Source organism: Panthera onca, chromosome D3, assembly GCF_046562875.1.
Source record: "Panthera onca isolate mPanOnc1 chromosome D3, mPanOnc1 haplotype 2, whole genome shotgun sequence".
Classification (NCBI taxonomy): domain Eukaryota; kingdom Metazoa; phylum Chordata; class Mammalia; order Carnivora; family Felidae; genus Panthera; species Panthera onca.
The window spans coordinates 93205553-93227584 of record NC_138350.1 but is presented as its reverse complement, the minus strand read 5'-3'; the positions used below and the strand labels follow the sequence as shown (position 1 = coordinate 93227584).

The window sequence follows — 22032 nt, the reverse complement described above, 5'->3', positions numbered from 1 at the left end:
GTGCAAACCTTGATTTCTTTGCCCAGCTTTTCCAGTCGTTGTTTCTGTTGAGTATTTAAAACATGAAAGTGGCCTTTCTCGCATGATGAGCTTGGTGTGAGGGGCCCCAGAGCAGCTTATTTATTGTGGTTCTTCCCGGCCTGCTTGGGAAGGAAGCATCTCCAGTCTTACTAGGCTGACATCTAGCTTCTGCTGGCCCCTTGTCTGACCTTCACCTATAGGTGAGTTGACCCCTGGGGTCAGCTGGGTGACCGTGGGATCCAGTTCCTAGAAATGACTAGAAACGTCCTTAGATAGTCCCGGTGTTATAGTCGCCCTCTACAGCAGAGATGAGGTGCAGGGGCAGTGGCTCACGGGTGCCAGGGGCCTGGAGCCCATGCGAGCCTACGGAAGCGCCCCCAGCCTGTGCCTCTGACCTAGAAAGCCCCAGGGCACTGTCACCTCTTTCTTCTCGTACCTTCTCTTCACCCAGGCCTGGCTCATCAACCCTTTCTTGCTCCAGTCACTTAGCATTTCCTTTGCAATTCCTGAGGCACCTCAGGAGAGGCCCGACGAAGCAGCCGAAGTGAAGTGACGTTTCCTGGGGAGGCAGGAAGAAGCTGGTGGTCATGGAGCCGTCTGCTGTGTCCTGGCCCCTCTGCCCTTCCTGGACCCAGGTGGCCTGGGCCTGAGCCTCTGTGACCTCAGGCCTGCTCTGTCCTTTGCTCAGAGGACGTGGGCCTTGGCGCCAGGAACCAGTGCAGAATGCCGGTCCTGGAACCGGTGTCTGTGGAACCCCCGCTCCGCAGGGAGTGTCTGTTTTTTCCTGGTCGCTTGACCTCCTGTGGGAGCCTCAGCTGGTGTGGCTCCCCTCCAGGTGGCACATTGTCACCTGCCGGGCCGGCTCACCGTGGCTGTGGCCGTGGCTGTGGCCGTGGCAGATCCTCATCGGAGGTGCTGTCTGCTCTCTCCTGAGAGGCAGGTGATCCGAGCTTGGCGGTGAGGTGCTCACAGACGTGGGCTTGAAGACCCCGAGTCGGCCCTGGAGCGGGTGCGGGGGTCAGTGTCTCTACCTTGGGGACATCGCTGTTTCTTTACCTTGTAGGTAAGACTTGTTAGCATAGGCACAGCTTCCAAAGACATGCCCTGGCCGGCGGGGAGGGGCTGCCTCTGGTCTCGTCCTTTACCACGAGCCCGGCCGCTGAGTTTTTGTCCCGATTTCTCATTGATTTGGTGCAGTCCCAGGGGTGGCCCCTCAGGGAGCTCTGCCCCAGCTCTGTGTTGTGGGCGTGGTCGGCCCCCCGGTGAGCCCTCTCTGCAGGGGGAGCTGGGTGTGGGCTCAGGGCCGAGGGAGTGAGAGGGCGTGGGGGGTGGGGCCCAGCGGTGGTCTCTGTGTTTTCTTGTTTTCGGGAGCAGCTGGGAAATCAGACTGCAGGCTCTCCTGACTCGGAGGTGCCGACCGCCAGCCCCAGTTTTGGGAATACCCTTCAGGCCATGTTGTAGGCAGACCTAGCGGAGTTCCTTCTCCAGAGCAGCTGGGCTAGAATTGGGGCTGGGCCTTGAAAGAGCACGGTGCTGTGCCTTGGCCCCGTCGATGGTAGTCCCGCAGGCCTGCGTGGCCCGACCAACAGGTCACGGCTCTGGTGGTTCTGGTGGCCGTGGCGGAGGCCCCGAGCTGCCCCCGGAAGGGCCGGGCTGTTCTCAGCCCCTGGGGTTCGGGTTCTGCCGACAGGCCCAGTCTGTGCTAGTCACTAGATTGCGGTCTCACCTCCTCGAGCTTGTGGCCGAGTTGGTGAGAAGTTCTGCCCCTGGAGGGAAAACCAGGAGGGAGGATGTGAGAGCCGGGCGGGGTTGGGGCCCGGAGAAGAGCGGGAGCCACTAGGCCTCGGCTGGGGGTCAGCGAGACCTGGGTGGGGAGGGAGATTGGGCAGAGAGGCCTGGGTCGGGGGGTCAGGGCCTCAGGTCGGGAGGGGGGTTGTGCCCTCAGCTGCCTTCTCCTCTCTGGGGTGGCGGGTGGGGGGTGCCCTGGCCCCCTTCACTGGTCTGCTCACAGCGTGGGCTGCTCTGGCCTGCTGACCCCACTCGTCTTCGTCAGGGGGCAGGGCTTCCTGTCATTCCTGGACTCCGGAATGCATCTTCCCAGGGCATCAGGTGGTCTAGGTGCCTCTGCGGGTGCCTCTGCAGGTGGGGTGTTGGGCACCTGGCTGTGCGGCGAGGGAACGGGGAGTCCCGTCCACACCCTCATCAGCGGCTCCTGGGGAGGTGAGTGTGGCTTTTGAGGAGCCGTGCACATGATTCTGAGAGGTGTCCCCGCGCCCAGCCGTCCAGGAGTGTCCCTGCTCACCCAGCTCTGTGCACCGTGGAGCCTGAGGCCGAGGCAGTCGGTGCCAGAGGCTGTGACGGATGTGAGAGACCCTCTGGGGGCTGCTCAGGATGTGGCCGTGGGGGCCTTGGTCGGGACCTGGGCAGGGAGAGGCGGTGAGGCCCCTGGTGTGCGGGGGCCCTCCTGATGCCGTGGTCTCTTTACCTCCCCAGGTTTGGAAGGCATTTTGAGTCGCCGCTCCTCTGGCAAAGCATAGTCATGATCTTGACCATGTTACTGATGTTGAAACTCTGCACCGAAGTCCGCGTGACAAATGAGCTGAACGTAAAACGCCGTTTCTTTGCAGGTTGGTGATCTGCAACTTTGGGAATAAAGCACTAAATCAACAAGCAAAATCATCCTGTGCTCGTGGGTGACGTAGGGAGCCGTGTTAGTGTTACCTGAGCAGCTTTGATTTCACCAAATGCTCGGTTGTGTGTAACCGATGTCAGTGTTTTCAGCACGTTAAATGTTTACTAACTAATCTCAGTGTGTCAGCATCCTCTGTGATGATTACGAGGGGATTTTGAATTGGGACAGGATCAGGTCACAGAAAGATGCTGTCTGAGGAGGCAGTTTTATCTCTGTGTGTGGCTTGTGCATGAGACATACCCTTCACTTGTACCATTTACCTGTGGCCGGGGTAGCGGGGATCTTCTCACACACCTTACTGAACATTCACCCAGAGTCATGCTGCTGTGGGGCCAGGTGGGTTGTCCCCTGGAGCGTGGGCAGGACGGGTTACATGCTCGGCCCGCGCTGCTCCGTGACTGTTTGTGGCTCAGCAAAGAGAAAATTCTTCTCGTTTTTGCCTTTTCCTTTGAAAAAGCTCTTTCTCAGCTGATGTTCTGTGTTTGAACACGCAGGAGGGTTAATGCCTTACTTCTGGTTTTCTTCTAGTTACTAAATTGAAGACAGCTCTCGCTTTGATTTTGTCTGAAATAGTGTGTGTTTATCTCCACTGTTGCTCAGAGAAACGTTTTTGCTAGTTTGTTTACTTTGGGGACTCCTGTGGACTCGAGGTCTTGCCCCTGAATTTTATTCCTGACGGTGATTTTCTTTCCGTTTGAGCGGACCCTTTCCCCCTGTAGCTTCTGTCTTTAGAGACGAAGGTGTGCTAATTTCAGTCTTTGTAGAAAATAGGTCAGCCTCCAGCTCTGACGGGTGGCCTGGACCGATTAGGGTCACGTCAGCTGTAGAGACCAGCACGGTGTGCTTCTGTTGTGTGTTTGTTCTTTCTCGTCTCTCCCTCTTGTGACCTGGGAAATCACACCGGAGGCGGCGCTGCTTGTATCGCTGGTCCTTCCTTGAGAGCGGGCGTGTCCGGCCCGGTCCCTTAAGAGGCGAGGGGCTGGGCCCTTTACTTGCTCTTACCTAGCAGTTTTCTCTGCTGGCACAGCTCCCGCCCGCTTCTGTCTGTGATCTGGGAACCCCACCTTTCGTGTGCACAGGGTCTCAAGGCCGGCTGCAGAGCGCCGGTGTGGGGGGGCGTCAGTAATGGTCCTCCTGCCCCAGGGACAGAGGAGCGCCGGGAGCGGGCACGCGGTGCCCACAGTTGCTTGGTGTCCTGAGCCTCAGGCTTTGAATCATGAGCCTGGGTTTTGTGATCTTGTGTGAAATGGGGTGTAAGCTCGGATGAAGTAGGGTGCCAGATATCCTGCAGGTGTGCGAGCGTCCGGGCCCTGGACAGTCCTGGAGTTTAACATTTATGTGACCTTGCTGAAATACGGGAACGTAGGTACGGTGAGGGTGAGGCGGGGGCTGACCTTGTCAGCGGGAAGCCAGGCCTCTCCTCTCCTGTCCCGGGGGTTCATTCTGTCTTGACTTCCAGTGCTCTATGTAGATTCTTCCAAAAGCAGCATTTCTGTTCTGGTTAACTAGAATGGATTGGGTTAAGACTGTGAATCCCAGTTTCCAGGGACAGGGCTGCCATCTGAATTTTGGCAAGTAACCCTCTCTGTGATGAGCCAATTAATGGAGCCTGCTTCGTCCACACTTGGCAACCGTGGTGCCACCTCGCGGGGCACAGGGGCTGCAGGCAAGGTGAGTGTGAGGCCTCGGAGGCAGGGGGAGGTTGGCCTGGACTGTCTGGGTGGACCCAGTGTCCGCTGGGCCCGTGGAGTGGAAGAGGAGAGCCCGTCAGGGATGGACGTCAAGAGGATGTGGTTCTGGCTTTGGACGTGGGGGAAGGGCTAGGAGCCAAAAGCACAGCAGGCCTTTGAGCCTGGAACAGCCTTCATCTTCCAGCCAGCAGGGACATGGGGGCCTCAGCCTCCAGGATCCAAATTCTGCCAACAGGTTGGATGCACGGGAGGACCTGGGTTCTTGCCTGGAAGCTTCAGAAGGAATATGCCCTGACTTTAGCCCAGTGAGACCCATGTCAGACTTCTGGTCTCCCAAATAGTGAGGTGATACGTCTGTGTTGTCGGCCGCCGAGTTTGGGGTAACCTGTTATGGCAGCTGTGAGGTCTGCAGCGTCTGGCGGGTGTCTGTTGGCGGGCGTTGGCAGCTGGCCAAAGGGCTGGCTGGAAATCCGCAGACGTACAGGTGGGCGGGGCTGCAGAGGCTTTGACCTTGCAGCGGGGAGCAGCTGTCTGCTGGTGACGGCCAGGACTGTGGGGGCAGTTGGCTTGCCCTGCCGGCCTCCGCTTTGCCGGGGCTCTGGTGGGGTACGGAGGACCAGGCCTCCTGACCCCTGGGCTCCCTGCTGGGCCCCAGACGGCCTCAGGGGGAGAATCTACCCTAAACTCCGCATCCTGGGATCGTATCCTGGGATCCGGGATACAGTGTTTGAGAGATCTTGAGATTCATACTTAATTGTTTTTTTTTTTTTTTTTTTTTAATGTTTATTTATTTTTGAGACAGAGAGAGACAGAGCAAGAGTGGGGGAGGGTCAGAGAGAGAGGGAGACACAGAATCTGAAACAGGCTCCAGGCTCTGAGTTGTCAGCACAGAGCCAGACGCGGGGCTTGAACTCACAGACCGGGAGATCTTGACCTGAGCCGAAGTTGGAAGCTCAACCGACTGAGCCACCCAGGCGCCCCTACTTAATTCTTGAATGGAATTGGGGTTACATATATTTGCATCTACCATGTGTAAGGTACACAGCACACTCATCAGGAAGCTTTTAAGAAACCTGTGGGTTTATTTCGTCTCCTCTGCCAGAAGTGGGAGGGTAGGGTTTGAAAACAACCAGTTCGGGCTGGAGAGCTCTGAGATCGCAGGAGCAGCTGCGCCCTGTGCCTTGCTGGGGAGGCCTGCGGTCCCCGTTTCCTGGAGGCTGTCAGTGGGGCGTTGCGGAGGGTGCTGGAGGCACACCGAGCAGGCACATTCAAGTAACTTACGAAGACACGTTCAACAGCCATATTTCAGGGTTTCCATAGGACAGTCTAAAAAATAAAAGCTTAAATGTTTTACAGCTGTCTGTTATAAAGGTTTTTAATTTTGAAGGTCATCAGTTCAGCTCAGAAGTTAAGGTTAAAGAAACAACTGAAATTAAAGGAGAAAAAGCTGGTTGCTTATCAAATTAACACGTGATCTGTTATCTGATTATGAAGAGCAGTACATGGTCATTGTCGACATTTTGGGGACGAGAGGAACGTGAAGTAAAAGCAAAGAGCTTTCCACCCAGCGTCCAGAGGTGACATCGGGGGTTCCTTCCTCCCCCGGAGGTCAGACTGGGCTGTGGGTCCGAGGGGGCCGGGCCCACAGGCTTCAGGGGGAGATCTCCAGAAGCTGCTGTGGGCTCTCCGTGTGGCCGCACAGAGGGCGTGAGGTCCAAAGTGGTTTGCGTGTGCTGTGTGTTTCCTTTTCGTCCCTCGTGTTTTTTCGTGGAGAACCTGGAACACACGTGGAGTCGGGGAGAGCGTGTCCGAGCCCCCCCACGCCCCCCGCAGCGATCACACCCGCCTCCAGCTGTCCCGAGACCCTGTTCACATTGCCTGCCTGCAGTTTTTGAAGCAAATTCCAGACACAGTCTGTATATAGTTCATAGCGTATCTCTAATAGATAAGGACTTGAAAAAGTATCCGTAATACCATTTTCACCCGTAAAAACGTAATCCCTTAATTGTCAAAGACCCAGTATTTGTGTAAGTGTGCGGCTTCCTCCTCACTTCCCGATTCGGGGCTGGTTTCTGTCCGCGGGCCGCAGTCGAGGCGGCACGCCAAGGTCAGCTGCAGGTTCTCCCTGACGTCCCTTGTTCCTCGAAACGTGTCTGCTGTGTCTGCCCTGCACGTGGTGCCTGCTGTGCCCCAGCCCTCCATCTGTGGCCTGAGCGGTACACGCGGGGAGTGTGGGGATGCGGAATTGAGACCCCGGCCCTGCCGCCAAGCCACGCCTGCGTGTGGACCAGACTCCCAAGGCTGCACGGAGGCGGCCCCGCCTGGCTTCTGCCACACCCCGTGGTGGTGCGTCGAGGCTTCCCGTCCCCGGGACGCCCTGTGAAACACGTTTTGAGAAGCCAATTGGATGCAGAGGTCTGGTCAGATCTAGGTCCGGCTCCTTTTTGCCGGACCGTTGTTTCTTCCACAAGGGCACATCCCGTCACCTTGGCTGACTTTGGATGTGGGTGGTGGAGGGTGCCCCGTGCCTAAACCCATCAGTCGTGGGGCTGCAGAACACCGATGCCCCGTCAGCCTTCGCTCGGCTGTCAGCCACGGGGCTTCTCCGAAGAGGAACTTCCCTGGAAATGCTGTTGTAGCGGTGCAGTTATCCAGGGTGTAATTTATAAGTTAAAGGCAGGTAATTGCTTCCTTCTCTTTATCTGCCGGTTCTCAGAATTGGTCCCACACATCCTGCAGCTGTGTTCACATTTGTTTTTCCACGCTTCCGAGTGTGTGGATGTGAACATACTTGATGTGTTCTCCTGATTGCCATTGTTGTGTCCCTTCAAGGCCCCGTGGACCCACCCGTCTGCCAGTGGGAGCCTCTCCGGTCAGCTCTTGACTTTTCGGCAGAGACGAGTGGTCCCTCGGAGCCGTGTCCCTGGTGTGACAGGGTGCTCTGGGCGTGTCATCTTCCGTTCCTGCCCCAGACCTGGAGTCGGCCGTTTCTCCCAGGAGCGCTTGTGGCACTGGGCTGTGGCATGTGGAGACCACGGTCTGGCCCCTGGGACAGCTGTGGATTGGGGGTGGGTTTTGGCTTTTTCAGTGGGTGGAGCTGGGAGGTTCGTGGCAGACGAAATAGTTCAGGTGTGCGTGCTGACGCGTCCTGTGACCCTTCACCGAGCTCTTCGGTCGTGGCTCTGATCTTCCACGGGCCCAGAATGAAAGAGCCACTTGCTTTGTCCCTGCTCGCAGGGGTCTCGGTGAGGAGGCTCCTGGAACGCTGTTTTGTCGGGGGTCCCGGGATGACATGTTCTTACCGCCAGATGACGTGGCTCATCGGCTCTGGGAACGGTACCACCAGCGGCACACAGGGGCTCACTTGTTCCTTCTTCAAGAGAGAGAAATTGTCTGCGACTCAGTCACATTCACTCGACGTTTGCCCCAAGTCTCAACAGTCCGCTTCCAGAATGGAGTTGGCTGGGGAGGCGGGTGGCGGCATGGGGGCTGCTGCTCACGGAGACGGGGCTCTGTTGTGGGGGACGGAAGTGTTCTAAGACTGCGGTGGTGGTCGTACAGGTCCGAACATGCTAAAAACCACTTGATTGTACACGTTCAACGAGTGAATCCTTCATGATATGTGGTTATGTCTGCATTAAACTAAAAACTTGGGCGGGGAGGGTCACATTCCATTCCGACAATGAACGCTGAGGACTCCCACTCCCACTCAGTACAATGTTTGTCTGTAAACCATTCTGTATTTTCGAGGGCTTATTGATGTCCTTGGACGTGAGGCTACAAATCCTGACCTGCCCTGTCCACAGCCACGACCCTGATGTAGGTCTTGTGTCTCCTTGCCCGGACCTCCGCCCGGTCCCCTGGTCTCTAGGGCATCGTGTGAGCCACCTGTGGCCATCGCCCCCCCCCAACCCTCGCGCACTGCAGCGGCTCTCACGCTGTGACAAAGCCCAGAAGCCCCTGGGAGCAGTCGATGGTCTGGCCTCTGGTCAGCTCACCGGCCCTCCCTCCTGCTGTCCCGTGGCATCCAGGACGACCACTTCTCCTGTCTGAGCTCGTCCCAGACTTCTGTCCCGTCAGGTTCTGTTCCAGTCTCTGTGGCTGCTCCACAAGTAACCCCAGGCTTGGTGATTTGCAAGGACACAGCGATGCTCACGAGTCTGGCTGGACAGCAACAGTATGGCTGGCCATTTGCCGGGGCCCTGCCTCCCTTCCTCTTTCTGTGTCTTTCACCCTCTAGGTCCCTCCCTTTCTCTCAGTTGCTCCCGTGTTGGGGGGTCTGCTGGGAGATCTTCACGTGGCCTTCTCGTGTGGCCTAAGCTTCCTAGCTTCCTCGTGGCATGGCAACCAGGTCGCAAGGGGAGCGTGAGAGGGAACCAGGTGGAAGCCGTGTCTGTGCTCTGGTCTTGGGGAGCATGCGTCGCTTCTGCAAAATGGAGTGGTCACAGGCCCCCCGTAATCAAGGGGCGAGGACATGCACGCCGCCTCCGATGGGAACGATGTGGACATGTTGCTGAGGCTGTTTCTGGACCTCGGTGCCTGGAGTGGGTGTTCACAGATGCCTGAAAGTATGTGATTGTGGACGATGCCCCCTGGTCTCTCAGCCTCGGGACTGGCCCTCCTCCCGTCTGTCCTGCGCAAAGATGATTCTCTAAGGTGTAGGCCTGATCTCACTACTTTCTAGCCGAGAAGCCTTAGGTGGCTTGACTCTGTCCTCCGGAAAGTCTGACACAGGGCAGACTTCCCACCCTGACCCACACCCCCTACCAGCTGCTGCCTTTCCTTCTCCCATCATTGTGACCCGAGAGGCCCCCGGCCACACTCTCCCGCTCCGGGCCTCCACCCTGGCCTTGCCCTGCTGCCTGGCATGTTTCCAGCTTGTGTGCCGGGCACGATCAGGCCCGAGGCGAGAGGGGAGACGGCATGGGTGTGTCTGAACTGCACCGGAGCCACGGTGAGCAGTCCCTCCCGCGTCCCCTTCCTTCCCTCCCCTTCCACTTTGGGACCCTGATCTTTAGAGGAAGTGTTGGTGAGCAGTAAACTTGGCCTCAATGAAGAAACAGATGCAGGAAGCTGAGGAAGTCCGGCTGAGTCTGGCTATTCAGAGCCCAGCGGTTCCCGGAGGTGGTGCTGCTGGGTCAAGAAACCCTCAGGTGGGAGGGGCAGCGACTCCTGGTCCGCAGGGTCTGTGGGCATGTGCCGTCCCCAAGCCCACATAGCCAGTCTGGCATTTTCTTTTAGCCATTTACTTGCAAAATGTCCATTTGTAGGCGGAGCCTGCCTCGCCGGGGGCGGATGACACACACCTGCCCCCCGTTCTGTGGCCAGGTCCAGTGCCTGCCTGAGTCTCACTCTTCCCACTGTGGAGGGACTCTGGCCGAGTCTTCGAGGGCCGCGGGCTGCGTCCTGGGCAGTGCGGAGCGGGGGGGACTCGGGTGGGGCTGGGCTCCCTCCGAACGGAGGCCTCGCGTGCTTGTCTTGGGTGCTGCGGCGGGGCTCAGGGAGCGGTCAGGGTACCGCGGTACCCCCGATGTAACGGGCCGTCGCCTCTGAGCCGCACGCTTGGCCAGTTCACATGCTGCACTAGCTCCCTGTTCCCAGAGGGCATTTTGTTGAGTGTCCTCTGAAAACGGCTTTATCAGGCAGCCTTCTGAAGAGCTTTGACCTGGGACAGCTGTCTTGCAGTCAGAGCTTGTGTGCGGACGAGCTTTTAGGGGAAATGGGGGTACCGCCTGCTGTCTCTGTCAGCAGAGCAGGCAAGCCGTGGGCTTTATGCCATCTCTGACCTTAGAAATTCAGTGAAAATGTGGTGACTTTTCGTTTTGGCCCAAGATTTCCTCCTCCTTCCCCAGGGACTTACATTGGAAGAGGGTAGGTTTGGAGGAAAATCATTCAGAAAGTAAACTTCCTCAAACTCAGACACCAAGATCTTGTCCTTCTTTTCCGGTGTTTCTTGAAAAAGGAAATGCAAAATGGACTGGGAGACACAGCCGCTTGCCCATGTTAAAATCGGTCTGTTTTTCTTTTCTCTTCCTCCTTTCTGTTTTTCTCTCTTTTTAAATGTAGCTGCGGATACCCAGGATGAAGCAATCAAGCCCCCGCCCCGGCGGTCATATCTGGGTACGTACCACACCGCACGAGGCTGCCCGCCCGCTGGAGCCCCTGCTTCGTTCATTCTGTGCGGCTCTGTCCCCGCTCAGCCCCCACGGCCATGCTTGCCCCGCGCGTGCGCCTCATGGTACCAGTGCGCCCACGTCCCCAGCAAACTAACCAACACATAGCCTGCTACTGTTAAGCATGAACCAGTTCGTAGAAACCTGTCCATTGTGTGAGTGTGAGAGAAAGAGGGAGGAAGGGTAGGAGAGAGGCGGGGACAAGGAGGTGCTCGGAGTTCAGGTTTCCGAACGCTTTTAAGTCTTCTTTTTGCTGCTGTGGCGAACGGAATTGTTTTCTTGATTTCATTTCGCATTGCATGTGGCTATCTCCTAGAAATAAAATAGATTTTCATACGTCGATCTCGTTTCCTGCAGCTTCGTGCGTCTCGTTTATTGGTGCTGTTAGCTTTTTAGTGGATTCTTTAGGACTTCTGTATGTAAGATTGCATCATCCGCAAATAGAGATACGCTTACTTGTTCCTTCCCAGTCTGGATACTTTTTCTTTTTCTTGCCTAATTACCCTAGAGTCCGAAATGGCTACAACGGTGAGCCTGGCCGAGCTGGTCTTGCTCCCGAGTTGAGTGAGACGGCATCCCTTCGCCACTACGTGTGATGTCAGCCGTGGGTTCTCACAGATGCCTCAGATTAGCGGAAGCAAGAACCTTTCTGTTCTGAGTTTGTTGTTTGTTTGTTGTAGTCCTGAAACAACGTTGAAGTTTGTCTACTGCTTTTCTGTGTCTGTTGAGATGGTCATGTGTTTTTTGTCCTTTATTCTACATTGACTGATTTTTGTATGTTGAACCAACATTGCATTCTTGGTATACGTCCCACCTGACCATGATGTGTAACCCTTTTTATAAGATGCTGGATTCTGTTTGCTAGTATTGTGTTAAAGATTTTTGTGTCCATGTTCACAAGAGATATTGGTGTGCGTGTGTGTGTGTGTGTGTGTGTGTGTGAGATGACTGTGGTTTTAATATCAGGACAGTACTGGCCTTGTAAGGCAGGTTGGGGATGGGAAGTGTTCCCTCCTCTTCCATTTTCAGTTGTGAAAAATTGGTATCAATTCTTTATTAATTAAAATTTTTTGAGGTGTAATCGGTATATGACATCACTTTCAGGTGTATGTTATTGGACGTTCGTATGTACTGTATATGTGGTGAAGTACGTTGTGAAATGCGTGTGTTGTACATAGTCTAGTTGACGTCAGTCATCTGACATGGTTACAAGATATTTTCTTCTTAGGATGAGGACTTTTAAGATCTACTCTCACTAAGCCACTTTCAAATGTACAACACAGTATTGTTGTTTTTTTTAATGTTTATTTATTTTTGAGACAGAGAGAGACAGAGCATGAACGGGGGAGGGTCAGAGAGAGGGAGACACAGAATCTGAAACAGGCTCCAGGCTCTGAGCCGTCAGCACAGAGCCCGACGTGGGGCTCGAACTCACGGTCCGCGAGATCACGACCTGAGCCGAAGTCGGATGCTCAACCGACTGAGCCACCCAGGCGCCCCCACAGTATTGTTAACTGTAGGCACCATCCTGTAAATTACATCCCCATGGTGTACTTATTTTGTAACTGGAAGCTTGTACCTTTTGACCACCTTCGCCCATTTTACCCATCCTGAATCCCCCACCTCTGGCAACCACCAATCTGTTCTCTGCGTCCACGGGCTTATTGTGGCTTTGTTTTTGTTGTTGTTGTTGTTGTTAGACTTCCACATATAAATAAGCTCATATGGTATTTTTGTCTTTTTCTGTCTGACTTATTTCACTGACAATGCCCTCAAGGTCCATCCTTGTTGCCAATGGCAGAACGTCCTTCTTTTTTCTGGCCGAACAATATTCCACTGTACATATTTACATCACATCTTCTTAACCGACTGAGCCACCCAGGCGCCCCCACACCACATCTTCTTTATCCATTCACCTGTTGGTAGACACTTGGGCTGCACCCACATCTAGGCTACTGTAAATAATGCTGCTGTAAACACAGGGGTGCACACATCGTTTTGAATTATTGTTCTTGTTTTCTTTGGATAAATACCTAGTAGTGGAATTGCTGGGTCATGTGGAGTTCTAGTTTTAATTTTTTTAAGTTTATTTATTTATTTGGTGGGGGGGGGGAGGCGTGCAGAGAGACAGAGAGAGACAGACAGAGAGAGAGAGAGAGAGAGAGAGAGAATCCCAAGAAGGTTCCTCACTGTCAGCACAGAGCCCGACATGGGGCTGAATCCCATGAACTGTGAGATCATGACCTGAGCTGAAATCAAGAGTTGGACGCTCAACTGACCTAGCCACCCAGGCACCCCTGCCCTTCTTTATCCTTTATGATTGATTTCCTTTAGTTCTTTGAACATATTCATAATAACCGTTTTGAAGTCATTTCTGCTAAGTCTGGTAGCTGTTCCCTTTCAAAAGCAATTTTGTTTTTTATTTTATTTTTATTTTTCTTCTGTGTGCGGGCCACTTTCCCATTTCTTTGCATTTCTCAATATTTTGCTGAAAACTGTATTGCAAAATACTGTAGCAACTCTAGTCACTGATCCCTGACCCTGGCTGCGGGGAGGCTTGTTTGCTTATTTGTTTAGTGACCTGGCTGGATGAGCGCTGTCTCTGCACCTCTCCTCCCCCAGGTGAGGCTGTGGTTGGTTGAGGTACTTGGTCCCCTCCAAGCCCCTGGGTGATCTGCCTCCACTGCCGTCACACTCACCTGTTAGCCTCCTCTAATGGCTAGCTGATTGCTCTGTTGGTTTTGATAACACGCCGGGGCGTGCACAGGTCTGGTCCAGTTGAGGCCAGGCAGGGGGCCAGGGGGTGTCTTGAGGGCAGTCTTCGAGAACTGCTGTGTCCCCAGGACGACTCTCCTTGGCTGTTTGTGTCTGGTAAACGTCGACCGGGTCTCTGTTTCCCTTGTTGCCATAGTGGAGCTTCCAGCTTCCTGTAATTGCTCGGGTACCAGATTCCTCACTGTTCTGTCAGCGCCCTTAGGCTTGAACTTGTTCATACTGTGTTCTAAGCAGAGGTTGTCCCTTTCGGGAGAGCTGCAGAACTGGCTGTTCTCACACCCCCCACTTCCGGGACAGAACCTCTGAACCCCTGCTCTGGCACCTGTGCTGGGGTGGCGTGCTGCTCCTCCCACCGTGGGACCCGTAAACCCCGTGAGCTGGGTCAGGACGGTGCTCTCTGCTGGCTGTGCCCGGTGTGGAGTGTCTGTCCCGGTGGGCAGGGAGCCCTGACTTGTCTGCCCTTCTTGCCAGGAGGAGAGCGGGAGCCCAGCCAGAGGTGAGAAGTGTCTGTGCCCGCACTGGGAGCTCTGGCCGCCCCACCTGGGGCGGAGCTTTTGTCACGCGGGGTCATGTCTCAAACCCTCTTTTCTTAAGTAGATGTTTCTTCGTTGCTGTATGGCCATAGGACACTTTCCAGAGATTGTCAATGGTGGTGTTTTAGAGTTCACAGCGGTTCTCTTATTCTGCCGGGGAGAGCGTCTGCAGAGACCCTCACGTCGCCACTCTGTCCCATTCACTGGGTTACCCGACCGGAGCCCTGGCAGCCGGGGTTACACGGGATGTTTCGGGCCAGGAGAGCACGGTCTGTTTTTATTTGGAGCTTCCCTGAAGGCTGGACTCGGGGCCTGGCCGCTTCTTGGTTGGTTTCGTGTTCATGTGAATAGGACATGTCCTCCGTTAAGTTTTTAGAGGTAGCCTTCAAACTGTCATTGTAAGTGAGGGTGCTGTTTTGACTTGGGGTAAAACTACGTCCCCGTCCCTCTGTGTCAAGGCCTCCCTTGCTCTTTCTGCCGAGTCCAGGGTGCTTGTGTGGAGAGTCACTGCCCAAGCACTTGTCTGCGGGGCTGTTGGCCGGGGTGACCGGCCTCCTGCTGGACTGTTGGTGCAGGGCACGGGGCCTCAGCCTGTGGCCTCTTGTCCAGTGTAGGATGCCCACTAACCAGAAATTAGCAGCAAAAGAAAGAGCCAGAAATGCAGTAGGATAAAAGGAAAAGGCTGCTGCAGTTGAGGGATGCCAGAAAGGCCAGCCCGTCACAGAGCCCAAGACGGGCTCACCTCTGCTGGGGGGTTAGCCGCGAGGACGTGATGGGCTTCCTCTCTGAGAGCATTTTTCAGTGAGGGCCAGTGCTCCGGCTCACTGCTCAGTCGTGCTCAGCTCCCTCGGGTGGGTTGGGGCATCTGGATCCCTGGATCTGTGTCTCACGGCAGCGGCCCGCTGGTCCCCTGGCCCGCCCGCTGGTCCCCTGGCCCGCCTGGTGGGGGTGGGTGTGGGCGGATGGGGCAAAGGTGGCTCAGTACAGTGAACTGCTCTGAAGGCTGACGAGGGCGTTTGCAGTCCTACAGCCAGATGGCGCTGTTGTCTTTGCTAACCCTGTTTCCCTGTCCAGGCAGAGTGGTTGCAAGCCACCTCCTCCCCTGCCCTGTGGCTTCCCTCCCGCACAGCAGGAGCCCCACAGGCCCCTGTCCTGAGCTTTCTCTGGTGGCCCCACAGGTGCCACATGCCCCCCCTCCCCCCCAGAGCCTGGCGTCCCCCTATTCCTTGTTGGAGTGTGAGCTCGGGGACGTGGGGTCGTAGGTCAGGGCTGTGTCCCTGTGTCCCTGGATTGAGCGGGCACTCGGCAGGGTCACAGAGACAAGCACAGGTGCTTGGGCAGGGGCGGGGGACGGGGAGCTTCCAGGAGAGCAGTGTGGTGAGAGCTGAGTGTCACTTTGACCCGGGGTGGTTTTGTTTTCACGGAGAGTTGATTTTTAAATGTTTAAAAATTTTCCGAGAGACCATAGAGTTAAGGTGGGAATCCGGTAGTGTTTTTTCGAGCTGTTGGAGAACAAGTTACTGACTCGGTGTTTGGTGACACCCACGTCCTCCAGTGTTCCCTCTGGAAGGCAGGACCTGTGCCTCCACGGCCACAGCGCGGCCTGGTCCCACGAGCCTGGCGCCTGCGGCCTCACCACGCCAGGGCTGCCCTCGCCGTTGGCCGTCCGCTCCCAGGGCTCAGTTCCGGACCTTTGTCCTGGGGGTCCTGGGGCAGCTTGGCTGAAGGTCCCCCGTGCTTCCAGTGCTGGGGGCCACACGGCGCTGTTCCACCGGCCCCCACGCCTCTGCGGGTGGTTTGTACCTGTTGGGGGACACTTTGAAAGGATGTAAAGAGCCCATTCCCCCTCAGTCTTTCATCCTGGTCCCGTGTGTGATGGCCACGACAGGGACGCATGGCCTTGTGCCTCATTCACTGACCAAACCTCGTGTCTGGTTGGCCTGCTGCTGGGTCCCCACGTCCCGTCACCTCAGGGTGCCGCGGGTGTGTCCGGCGATCTGGACTCTGCCAGTGGGGAGCCGGCCGGGAGGGGGCGCTGAGGGAGTGGGACCTGAGTGCAGGGAGAGGCCTGGGCTGGCCCCCGAGCCCCACCAATTTCTGTTCTCTTCCTCAGAAACTGCTGATGGGCAGGTCCCCTGCTGGGCTCGGTGGGGGGGGGGGGTTGGTGAGCTTTTAATCTCAGGAAGCAGCACAGCACGACTGCCATTGGATGAAGCTACGAGGGGTGAAGGCCACCTGCCGCCTGGGAAGTGGCCCCTGGCCGCGAGGGGATTTTGTTTGGTAGACTTTGTTTTTAAAGGTAGCTGATTTTCAGTGCTCAGTAGGTGCCAGACGCTGTTTTAAGTCTTTTACCGGAAATCGGTCATTTAATTTTCATGCTGGCCTATGCACAGTGTGCTGTGATTCCCCCATTTTACAGGCACAGAGAGGTTGGATCACTAGCCAGGAAGGCACACAGCAGTCAGAGGCCGGCTGGGGCCCCAGAGCCATGTTCACAGCAGGACCACGCGTCCCCCCATCTTCGCTGGCAGCCTTGTGTGTGTTTGCTCCTGGATCACCCTGGGGCCCTGCACTCTCCGATGGGTGGGCTCTCACCACAGGTGCAGCCTCCCCCCCCCCGTCTGCATGTTACTTCTGCCCTCGGTGGTTCTCCTGCCGGCTGTGCCCCCTTCCCGCTCCCGCGGGGACCCCAGCCTGTGCCGCACACACCGGGGCAGAAGCCGTTCAGTGTGGAGCCACAGCCTGTCTGCGGGATGGGGGCGGGGGGTTGTGTGCCCAGGCGCGGGGGACACCAATGGACCAGGCAGTGTGAGGGCCCACAGAGTGACCGCGACAAGTGGGGCGCTCGGCTCTGTTCCTGGCGCCCACCACGTGCAGCGTGTTGTCTCTGTGGCTGCTGTACGAGGCCCTCTGGGAACCTGCCTTCCCCGCCTTGGGCAATGGCCCTGCTCGCTCTGTAGCCGCCTGCCACGCGGGATCAGGGCGTCCTGTCCTGTAGGACAGAGCTGGCAGCCCCGGCCCGCCCAGCAGCTCAGCCCTGGCTGGCCCGCTTTGCTTTGTCACCGTGGGTGTCGCGGACCCTGGGAGCGCCCCTGTCCCCTGGAGGGCAGCCCTCCGTTCACAGCCTCCCCTTGGTTTGTGGGCATCTGGGGGCAGGGGCCGGGGGGGCCGGGAGCTGGGGTCCGGGACCGGCCACGGTGGCCAGAGCCCCCAGCACTGCCCATGCCGCTCGGGGCACATGGGGGTCTTTTGAACGTGGCTCGTGTGGAGAGCCCGTGGCTGTGTGGTTCACACGACTTTCTCCAACAGCTTCTGGTTGTGGTTGTGGCCTCTGGTGCTGGGCCTCCCTCCACCTGCGGCGCCCAGGCCTGAACCCTGGGCCCCCCGTGGTCTCTTGCAGTGTTTTTCCAGCAGGAAGGACTTTGCCTGCACCGGCGGGGACAGGCCACACGGGGGTGCTGGCGGGCTTCGAGGTCTGGGAGGCGCAGGGACCGCTCCAGGTTACGTAACTGTTCCGTCATTAATGGGGTCTGCGATGGAGCCCTAAGAGGTGACCCGAGGGGGCAGGGGTCTCCTCCTCAGGGAAGGCTGGGGTCTCTGCTGCTCTCGTTCCCTGGGGTGGAATGAGACAGCTGACGAGGCACTGGTTCTCTCAGCAGACTGACCACCAGCTGCCTCCCTGGGGTCAGGCCACAAGCTGCGGGGCTGCACTTGGCCTTGGCCCCTGCCTGGCCAGGCCCTCTGTGACCCCACGAGGCCCGGGGCTGTGTGGAGGGGCACCCGGCCCCCTCGGTGGCAGGCTGGCTTTCCTCAGCCCTTGGCTGAGAGACAGGAGGTGAAGCTGCATTGGCGGGATCCCGTGACAGCACGTGGTCTCTGGGCCACCATGGAGTCCCTCAGCCATGCAGAGGCTGGTGGCTGCCCCTGCCCCGCCGGGGCACAGAGGAGGGGCCCCTGCCCCAGTGGGGGTGCAGAGGAGGGCCCCCTGCCCCAGTGGGGGTGCAGAGGAGGGCCCCCTGCCCCAGTGGGGGTGCAGAGGAGGGGTCCCCTGCCCTGGTGGGGATGCAGAGGAGGGTCCCCTGCCCCAGTGGGGGTGCAGAGGAGGGGTCCCCTGCCCTGACGGGGATGCAGAGGAGGGGCCCCCTGCCCTGGTGGGGACGCAGAGGAGCCCCCCCCCCCCCGCAGTTTGTTCAGTGGGAACTCCCCACGCAGCTGTGGGAAGCTTCCTTTTCTCTGTGAAATGTGTCTTCATGATCTGAGAGTGGAGTTAGTGCATGGAGGTTGAAGAAGGGGGTCTGTTTTTAAAAAACGTCTCCATGTATAGTTTACATACAAGAAAATGCCCCCTTCTAGGTGTGCATGCCCATCAGGGTGGTCACTGGGGGCACTGGAAGGGGGTTTTGTTTGGTCGGTGGGGGTGGTCCCTGGCACCTGCCCCTCCCGTGTGCCGTGAGCCGTGTCTGCCCCTGGGGAGTGTAGACCGTGGGAGCCAGATGCTGGTTTCTTGTCGTTGGAGGAGCATCGGGGCAACTCCTGCTTCTATCGGCCAGTGAAGTGTTGGGATTCGAGGTTCTTGGGGTCCCATCCAGCTCGAGGGACTGTAATTCCCATGTGGTGGGTCAGAGGGCCCAGGGCTAGAAGGACACTGACCGGCCTCCTCGTCCTTGTGCTGGGCCCACTGGACCCTGTGGTGAGGGAGATGAGGTGCCATACCGCACACACACCTGTGCCGGTGCCCAGGGCCCCCTGGGTCCCTCTGAGACCGCGGCCTCCTGGCCGAGCACCTGTGTGCGTGTCTCGGGAAGAAGGCGTGTGGGTGGCTTCACCACGAGGGCTGCCGAGGGTGGGCCGAGCTCGTTCTGTGTCCGTGGGTCTTAATTACCAGACGGCGTGACCTCATGGGGCGGCGTGGCATCCTGAGGCGCTGTGAGGTTAGGCCCTTGTCTCAAGGTCACACAGCTGGGGTGTGTGCATGCCCGATGCTGGCGTGGTGTCAGCACTTGTGAGGGACTGGCCGTGACCCCAGCAGCAGGGGCTCCTCCCCGGAACACCTTTTCACTGGAGCTGGCTTTGTGCGACGCTGGCTGTCCCCTGGGGACGTGGCCAGGTCTGTAGGCCTGCCGGGGGGCTGTGGCGAGGAGAGGGCACCCGTGTAAGGGACTTGCCTGGTGAGGAAGAGGAAGGGGTCGGTAGAAAGGACTAGAGTTTGCTCTTTGGAAAACTTCACGGGTTCAGCAGAGGGTCAGCAGAGGGGAAAAGGAGCTGGGGGATTCCTTCCACCTCTCGTACCGTCTGCAGCTCGTGTGGCCACTGCACAGGGCAGGCTCCTGCCGTGACTCTGGGCCAGCTGTGGTCACCTCGGCCAAGGCGAGGCTTCCATCATCAGGGTGACCGTCCGGGCTGCGGAGGGAGTCCACTCCCGCAGTCAGAACAGAACTGACTCTAATTCTGGAGCCTTTGGCTGTAAAAAATAGCTTCTGTGCCTTCTCACACCACACTTGATGGATGGTGGTTAGAGTCAGTCCCTGGGAAGCCTTCTCTAACCTGATCTCCTGCCTCAGAGAGGGGAGGCCAGTAGAGACAGGGGGTTGGGGACAGAGGGGGGACTGGGAGACAGGGAGGCTGGGGACAGAGAGGGGCTGGGGACAAAGAGGGGGCTGGGGGACAGAGGACTGGGGTCAGGGGGGAAAGTGAAGACAGATGTGGTGAGGCTGGTGATGGGGGGGCTTGGGTCTGTCTGAGCTGGCCTTGGGGGAGGGGCTGCCTGGGTGAGGGTAGGGAGGTGGTCTGGTGTGGCTGAAGCGTGTAGTGCGTGGGGCATGTGGGGTGGGGGTGTGACAGTTGAGGGAAGGCTTTACCACTCAGCCTGTCTTCTGGCGGGGGGGGGTCCGCCGGGGGCTTGTGAGGCAGTTAGTGTCACCACGGCCCCTTCGGGCTCCGGTGGGAAACAGCTTCTGGGTACAGCTGTCTGTTCGCATCTGGAGCCAGCATTGCGGTGTTTTTCCTGCACTTTCCTCCTGACTCATGAGCTTCCTCGAAGTGCCTGCTCTTTTCACCTGCGGCTTGCTCAGCATCCTCTTAGAAAGACCAGGTCTCTTTCGTCGCCTTTGGAGCATCAGAACGCCAGCGGGTGAGAAATCGGGTCCCTGTGCCCATCAGGCCGCCGTCTCCTGGTGCAGATTCCCTGTCTGCGTTCTCCAGACGGTGAACCTGGAGGGGGTGAGGCTGAATGGGAACCCTCATGGGCTGTGGGCAAGGAAGGGGTCAGTCTGCCAACCCAGGGAAGCCACTGCCCTGACAGGTAGGGACTTCCAGGCGTTTAAGTAATGAGGAATCCCTCGTGGCTGTCAGCCGTTCTCTGAGCAGCAGTTAAGGGGCAGGGAGGGCTGACTGTGGCTGGGAGGAGGCTGGCCTGTCCCTCGCCCTGCACACATCTGTTCAGCGCTAAACTCCTTGCTTTCAAGTCTTGTCTAGAAAACACCCTGTGGGACCTAACACATCCCATCTTGGTCGGTGTGCGGGTTGTGAAAATGCTGAGGGGGTGTGACTCGGGTTGGCCCTCCCGTGTCCTGTCCCGGCGCCTGGAGCGCGGGCTCCTTACCCGCACCTCTCCTGGGACACTCACTGCAGGTGCAGGGGTCACCTCGGGGGCTCCTTTTGAAGAGTGGGGCTGCCTTCCCCTGTGCCCGGGTACAGCACCCGTTTTTCCTGAGAGGGAAGCCAGAACTCTCTTTAAGTTTATTTTAAAATTTATTTTAGTATTTATTAATGAAATTGTGTGGACATAGGAATCTCTCAGAAGTGTAGAAAAAGTTTGGGTCTATCTGATACAGATCAGGAATCTGTACTTTTTAAAAAGCATCTTCTGTGTTCCTCATTGCAAATCTCATTTCATGCTTTCTGTATTTACCCGGTATTATCCTTGGCTGACATTTTTGCTTATCTAGTTCCCACTTTTCTCTCCCTACCGCTTGGTTTAATTCACTGCAATGTATCAGTCACACCTGATGGGTGCATGGGTTGCTGAATTTATTTTAAATGATCCAGGATACAAAGGACAGCACCTTATACTTGAAGTTTAAAAGAAGTATTTTAACTCCAGCATTAGAAAATATACTACTAACATGGCTGTTTATATCTGTATTTTTCTGTATAAGATATCATATACATTAAAACTATTTTGTTCATTAAAATTTGTCTTTTGAGGTATAATTCACATACCATAAAATTTACCCTTGAAATTTTCTTGAGTTAAAATTCACAGCAAATTCACCATTTTAATCACCTTAAAGTACACGATTCAGTGGTTTTTAGTACCTTCACAATGTTGTATTATCATCGCCACTATCTAATTACAGAACATTTCTTGGGGGCACCTGGTTGTTTCGTTCAGAAGAGCATGTGACTTTGGAGTTTGAGTTCAAGCCCCATGTTGGGTGTAGAAATCACTTAAAAAAAAAAAAGGTTTAATTATGGAACGTTTCCATCACCCCAAAAAGAAACCCTATCCCTCCCAATTTCCCCCTGACCCCAACCTTGGGAAACCACTCCTCTGTTTTCTGTCTCTGGATTTGCCTGTTCTGGATATTTCACACAAGAGAGTCATACCAGATGCAGTCTTTTGTGACTGGCTTCTCTCACTGTCACTTTTGTGACTACATGGATAGACTGCGTTTTGCTTATCCATTCATCCATCGAAAGACATTTGGATTCTTTCTACCTGCAGGGATAATGCAGCTGTGAATACTCGTGTACGAGTCTGTATACGATGCACGTTTCAGTTCTTTGGGCACGCACATGGGAGTGTTGCTGGCCACAGGTAGCTCCGTGTTCAGTCATTTGAGGAACTTCCAGAACGTTTTCCGATATTCCCACCAGCTGCACGTTACATTCCCAGTTTCTCCATGTCCTCACCAAAAGTTTTTCTTGTCTCGTTTCGTTCCCGTCATAGACGCTGTGATTGCACTTCCCTGACGACCTGTGATGCTGAGCATCTTTCCACGAGCTTCTTGGTCATTTGTGCGTTGTCCTTGGGAAAATGTCTATTTAGGTCGTTTTCTAAATTGTGTTGTCATTTTATTGTAAATCATATATATTCAGAAGGAATATTTCTTCTTCAACTGTCCTGGGAATGCTGAATGATGTTT

General features: G+C 56.3%; 1 protein-coding gene across 6 annotated transcripts in view; it reads left to right on the top strand.

The window, feature by feature from the left end:
* Positions 1 to 22032, top strand: part of SLC66A2 (solute carrier family 66 member 2) — a 52266-nt gene that overhangs the window by 6306 nt on the left and 23928 nt on the right. For 5 of the 6 annotated variants that reach the window (XM_078435095.2, XM_078435096.2, XM_078435098.2 and 2 more), the window contains exons 3-4: positions 2515 to 2648; positions 10471 to 10524. In XM_078435095.2, the coding sequence (XP_078291221.1) occupies positions 2515 to 2648; positions 10471 to 10524 (188 nt within the window). The remainder of the gene's footprint in view (positions 1 to 2514; positions 2649 to 10470; positions 10525 to 22032) is intronic. The other variant, XM_078435097.2, reaches the window with a different exon arrangement.